At 44.1% G+C, this 6,609-nt stretch overlaps 1 protein-coding gene across 1 annotated transcript in view; it reads right to left on the bottom strand.

The window, feature by feature from the left end:
- Window positions 1-5,113, bottom strand: part of TRPM7 (transient receptor potential cation channel subfamily M member 7) — a 119,011-nt gene extending 113,898 nt beyond the window's left edge. The window contains exon 1 of the mRNA XM_044918200.1: window positions 4,851-5,113. Coding sequence (XP_044774135.1) covers window positions 4,851-4,853 — 3 coding nt within the window. The 5' untranslated portion in view covers window positions 4,854-5,113. The remainder of the gene's footprint in view (window positions 1-4,850) is intronic.
- Window positions 5,114-6,609: the final 1,496 nt, after the last annotated feature.

A 6,609-nucleotide genomic window follows, 5' to 3' on the forward strand; every position in this document is an offset into this window, starting at 1 on the left:
CAATAATCATCAATGGCTACTACTAAAACTATTATGTAAGTGTCTGACCAAGAACTCTACATTTTGAAAGATGAGGCAGCTAAAAACAGCAAACCCACTGGTCAATCTTAACATCAAAAAAAAAGAAAAAAAGAAAAGAAAAGAAAAACAACCAGAAAGCATGTGCTTCTTAATGTGATGCAATACAAGATATGTAGCACGACCTGTGAAGTACTCTTGCCAAAATATCATACTACAATCTGATCAAGTCTTTAGATTAACCACAGGAAACAGAGGAGAAACAAGTTACATCACACTGTATGGATACATCCAACAAAATCCAAACTGTGGGAAATTCTACAGGGCAAATGATCTGGATTTTTCTCATTAAATAAATGGTAAGTGATAAGACAAAAAAAAAAAAAGAGGGGTTACTAGACACTGAAAGACTTATTTATCAACCAGATGCTGTATGGAATTCTTTGGATGCTGATTTAAATAAAACAAATGAAGAAAAACATGAAACAATCAGGGAAATATGCTGAATATTTAATAATATTAAAGAATTACTAATTTTTCAGATGTGCTAATAGTAATATGGGTGTGTTAAGAATCCTTATCTTTTTAGAGAGATACACAATGAACTATTTATAGATGAAATATGTCTGAGGTTTGCTTTTAAATTATCCATTTGAGGGGGAATGGGAGGAGTGATAGAAGACACAAAATACACATTTCAAACCGTCAAAACTGGTCATGGATGTATGGTGATTCATTTTCCTATTATATTTCTTTATGTATGAAATCTCCCATATTAGAATATTAAAGAGAATACAGCGCACTAGACCAAAAATATCTGATTGGTGGAACTCTCAAACTTTTGCAATTCCTTGCGCCTCAACAAACCTTCACTTAAAACTCAAAACCAGGGGGCGCCTGGGTGGCTCAGTCGTTCAGCGTCTGCCTTCGGCTCAGGTCATGATCCCTCAGTCCTGGGATTGAGCTCTGGGCCCCACACCAGACTCCCTGCTTGGCCCTCTCCCTCTGCTGCTCCCCCTGCTTGTGCTCTCCTGCTCTCTCTCTCTCTGTCAAATAAATAAAACCTTTAAAAAATAATAAAATAAAAAAATAAAAACCAAAAATGTACATTTTAAGTATTGCCTTTAAGAATTACATTTGCACATATTTTTTAAAGATTTTATTTATTTATTCATCAGAGAGAGAAAGGAGAGAGAGCACAAGCAGGGGGAATGGCAGGCAGAGGGAGAAGCAGGCTCCCCGCTGAGCAAGGAGCACGAGGAAGGACTGGATCCCAGGACCTGAGCTAAGGCAGCCCTTAACCAGCTGAGCCACCCAGGCGTCCCTACATTTGCATATTTTAAGTAATGACTTCAACTACGAAATGCTTTCATTTTATGTCTGGTTCTTATTACTGACATTTGCCAACACACACAAACACTTTACTCCACAGAAGTAACCAAGTAACCAAGTTCTGAATATTCTAAATCCTAAACATCTCAATCTGTCCTCCTCCTACTACTTCTTTGTTTTAAGCCCTTAACACTTGGTCAGAGTCTTGCTATAGCCTCCTCCTTATGGGTCTCTCTTTTCAATTTAAAGACACACCATTCACCCTCCATATTGTTTTCTTAAGAGGATCCCCACCATCTCCAGTATGAAATCAAAACTTCTTTGTATGACATACATTGCCCTCAGAAATACGGTCCTTGGAGCACCTGGGTGGCTCAGTCAGTTGAGCGTTCAATTCTCGGTGTCAGCTCGGGTCATGATCTTGGGGTCCTGAGATCAAGCCCTGCATCAGGCTCTGTGCTCAGTGGGGGAGTTTGAGATTCTCTCCCTCTGCCCTCTGCCCCCTACCCCTGTTCGTGCATGCTCTCAAATAAATAAATCTTAAAAAAAAAAAAATCTGGTATTTGTCTTTCTCTAGAACACTCCCACCAGTACCCCATATCATCCCATACTCCACTCATTCCTAACTGCATAAAGTATATATACAGTAGTTCCCAGAATAAACTAAGGATGCTCTTTCTCTTCTCAAGTTCAGTTCCCTTGGACTAAAACCACCAACTCAATGCCCCTTCTACTTCCAGGTTAATTCCAATTCCTACTGACTCTGTAAGACTCACTTCTACTATCAGCTTTTGTGCAAACCCACTCAGACTTTCCTTTCTCCCCTTGATTACCCCATATTTTCAAAATAATCTATGTAATAGTATCACACCATCCTTCTGGCTTTATCTGTATTGCCTTTCAAAACTATTAAGTACCACAGTGTTTGCAATACAGTAGACACTAAATGTTTTATGATGTATGCATCTTCCATTGACAACAACTAGATCTTTTATAAATAACTAGAATGTAAACTGTATGAAAGCAGAAAACTTGTCTAACACGTATTTGCCACTCCAGTGCCTATCACAGTGCTTAGAATATATTGAACACTGGGACGCCTGGGTGGCTCAGTTGGTTAATTGTCTGCCTTGGGCTCAGGTCATGATCCCAGGGTCCTGGGATGGGGTCCAGCATCGGGCTCCTTGCTCAGCGGGGAGCCTGCTTCTCCATCTGTCTGCTGCTCCCCCTGCTTGTGCGCTCTCTCTGACAAATAAATAAAATCTTAAAAAAAAAAAAAGAATATATTAAACACTAAATAAGTGATTACCAAATGAATAAAACAAATATTTCTGTAGCCATGGTAGACAATTTTGTACAAAATTTGATTCCACTCCAGGTTTTAAACTTGTGTTTCTGGTATCTTTGTTTGTTTTTTTTTCGGTTGGTTGACTGAGCTGGGGGAGGGACAGAGAGGGAGGGAGACAGACTCCCTGCTGAGTAGGGAGCCTGACATGGGGCTGGATCCCAGGACTCTGAGCCAAAACCAAGAGTCAGAATGCTTAACCAACTGAGCCACCCAGGTGCCCCCCAGAAGCAAATACTTTAAATAATAGTTTACAATAAGAACTATGCAGTGTAGATACAACATACTTTGGTGAACTTTTGGGTGACAGTGTTGATCTAAAATTTGAGAAGGCTCAACAAATTATCATTATTGGACAACTTCAGTTTTCAGTTTTCACTATAATTTAATTGAAAATTGTAAAGGAAAAAAAAATCACACAACAGCAGTCAGGACTCAAGCAACGTAAAAAATAAAATCAGACCCTCAATTTCAAATTTTACAGTGAGAATTTCTCCCTGTAGAATCAAGAGGATTGTTAGCACGTACAATCAATCAACACTGAGTTCTTATTATGTGCCACAGACAGGGCACAACTTATGTATACAAACATATGGGGGCTGGGGGGGGGGGGATATCTGCTATAAAAAAATGGACATAAATGGAAAGACAGCAGAAACAGGAGAAATTCAGACCACATCTCAATTTTTGAAGGTTAGGTTTCAAAATATGTATGTGGCAAGACATTAAGAGGCTGAATTTAAGAAGAGTTATCTGAGGTAAGACTAAGAAATTACAGACTTTCACTAGAAAGTCATTAGAAACAAAGCTGGTTTGAAGATGATGAATCATCTTGATTCCCATTTTCTAAGGTATCTAAAAATGTTTTTCAAAATAGTGAAATGGTGTGTTCAGATTTATACTATTTACCATAAAAAAAACCTATACACATAACTGAAGAGTCAGTATTAACGGTTTGCTTTTTCCATTAAAAAGGCACTATATCGTTCAACTTTCCCTCCCAAAATAGATTCTCTTAAAACCCTCTTAAGTAATAAATTAAAAAATCTGGTGTCAGTAACCCTTCTTTTAAAATTAAGGAAAAAAGTAAAATGACGCTTTTATTGACCTTACATTACCATAGAAAGTGGAAAATAGTGTAAGGTGCACTATTTATTCGTAGTATAACTATATTCGTGGTTTCGCTTTTGTATGGCACTTGAATTAACTTCTGAGAAAAGTAAACCTGCCAGACTCCAGCAGAGGGAGAGATGTTTGCATGAAACCTATCAAGAGTTCAAGTACTGACCAGAAAAACACTTCGCTCTTCAAGTCCCTGATCTAAATTACCTTCTTTTTAAGAAACCTTCAAATTTGATTCCTCGCCTTAACAACAACAAAAAGCTCCATCAAAAGCTGCAATGCACCGAATCCCTCTCGCCGCTCCACACTGTAGGTTTAAAACCCTTCTCTAGGGCAACGGATGAGGAAGTGAAGTTCGACATAAATCCAGGTAACACATCGCCTCGGTACCTATAGCAGCGCCCCCAACAAAAGTCCTTAATTCTTGCTAAAGAAAACTGGAAACCAGATCTACCATCAATATCGTCAAATCCCTCCTGTTTGGCTCCAAAAAGAAAACGTACCTGTGGAGTATCCACTGCGCAAGCAAACAAGGCACAGCTCCAATCCCGTGTCCTCTATCCCTTTTTTGTTCCCTCCCAGCCCTCCTTCCCTTTCCAAGCAGAACTTGAGCAGAGCATTTGGCTCCCTTATCTGCCAGCAACTGGCGCCAGGAGGAAGGCGCTCCCGGGAGATGCGGAGCTTGGAGGCTGAGCGCTGCGTCTGGCGCGCTGCGGCCGCTCGGCTCTTGCAGGTACTCCCTGGCTCGCGCCTCTGCCGCCTCAAGGGGCCCTCGCTGGAGCCAGGTCCCTGCTCTGGGGATTCCCGCGGCGAGCTACCGTGCCAGATTTGCTACCTGCTTCCTGCCCCTCACCCCCGAACGAACTGCACTCCCGTCCCGCCGGGGCAAGTCCGGAAGCATCAAGGCAATTCCGCGCTCCTTCGCCCCAGGAAGTAGGGCTCCGGACGCACACTTGCCAGTCAGGTCCTCCCCCTTCCCTGCCAGCAACCCCCCAGGGCCATTCCCCTCCCGGGGCCTGCGTGGGTTCAGTACCATTCTCCTCACGGGGCGGACTCCGGAAGGGCAGCAACTCCACCTCCTCCTCCTCCGCGGCCTGTAGCCATCTATCGGGAAGCGTCTCCGAAGGCGGCAGCAGAGGCCGCCGGACAAGGACAGCCCAGGGAAACCTTCTAAGAAGTAACTCAGCTCCGGCGCTAGCAGCAGAAGCTGAGTCTTTCATAATTGTGCGACCAACTCCTCCCGGTGACTGGCCACAGGGACGCGCCCGCGCCCGCCTCCGCCGGCGACGGGGCTGGAGACAGACCACGTGAGGGGCGCGTCGTGTGCGTCGCCGCCCGCGGGCTGGGTCACGTGAAGGGCGCGCGCTCCCTCCCTTCCAGGCCGCCTCCCTTCGCGCCGCGCGCACGCGCCGGGCACGGGCACGGGCACGTCCACCTACCGCTCGGGCTTCCCGTGAAGGGTCGGGTGTTTTCCCAGGGTCTCCATTGGATCTCGGGGCGGGACTCGCACCAACATGTGTCTCCCCTACCGGAATGGAGCTCGAGCAAACAGTGGAGGAGGGTTAAGGTTCCGGGCGCCTGGGATCCAGCCTGGGGTTGCGGCGTGGTCTCATCTCCGCTAGCTGGGCCCGGCCTCCGCCTGCCGCGCTAACTGGGCCTGGCCCATGCCTGCGCTCTGCTGCGGCGTTTCCCAGCCGCTTCTCTGTGCGTTAGACAGAGGTCTCACTCTCCTGGTCCAAAATGCCACATCATCTTCTCACCCCAAATCATGTTCTTCCTCCAGCTTCGTCTGTTTCTGCCAGAAAAAAATTATCCCAAATTTAACTGTGGGCTCCATCCGTTCCCTCCAGATTTGTCCCGCACAGACAACGCATACACCACCCACCTTAACCAGACTGCCGATTGTTCCCGGGTCTAATACATGCCTCTCTGCTTTTTCTTTTCCTTTGCTAAGTCCTGGTTTGACTCTAAGCGCTAGTTTACTAACTTGTTTTTCACATATAACCTTTCTGCTCCCAGGGAAAAAGTTTGTCCGTCTGATCCTCTATTACCTGACTCTATTGCACCCCTTTTTTAAAAACAGCTTTCTTGAGGAATACTTGATGTACGATAACCTGCACATATTTAAATGTACAATTTGACAGGTGTTGACATATGTATACACTCATGAAATCACCATGATCAAGACAGTGAACATGTTCATCACCCCCCACGTTTCTTCCCTCCCTTTGTACTCCCTCCATTCTGTTCCTCCCCATTCCCATCCCTTAGCAAGCACTGATCTGCTTTCTGTCGCTCTAGATTAATTTGCATATTTCAGGGTTTTACAGAATGGAATCATTCAATATGTACTTTTTTTTTTGGTCTGTGTTCTTTGACTCAGAGTATAACTTAAAGGCTATGACCTACAGTTCACTGAAGTAGGATCTTCTCTCCAACAAAACTAATCTGCCCATTGTTTTACCTAACAAGCTTTGGCCATGCTTATGAACATTCTTCAAGTATTCTGTATTCCTTCCCCATTTGGCAGGTCCAGCAGGACCAAGGTTAAAAAAAAAAAAAAGTTTTACTATATGTGTCATAGCTTTCCGACTAGATTATCAGCACCTTGGGGCAGGGATTTTGTCTAATTTATGCATGCCTTCAATAAATGTTTATTTTCTAGATCTCAGATGGGCCTACACACTTCTTACCTTAAGGGAGTTTATAATCTAGAAGGTGGAGACAAACCGCAAAATCAAAATACAATGAGATAAGAGAGTTTTTTTTCCTCAGTCTTTGTGACTCTGGCC

The sequence above is a fragment of the Neomonachus schauinslandi genome, chromosome 9 (assembly GCF_002201575.2).
Source record: "Neomonachus schauinslandi chromosome 9, ASM220157v2, whole genome shotgun sequence".
NCBI lineage: Eukaryota > Metazoa > Chordata > Mammalia > Carnivora > Phocidae > Neomonachus > Neomonachus schauinslandi.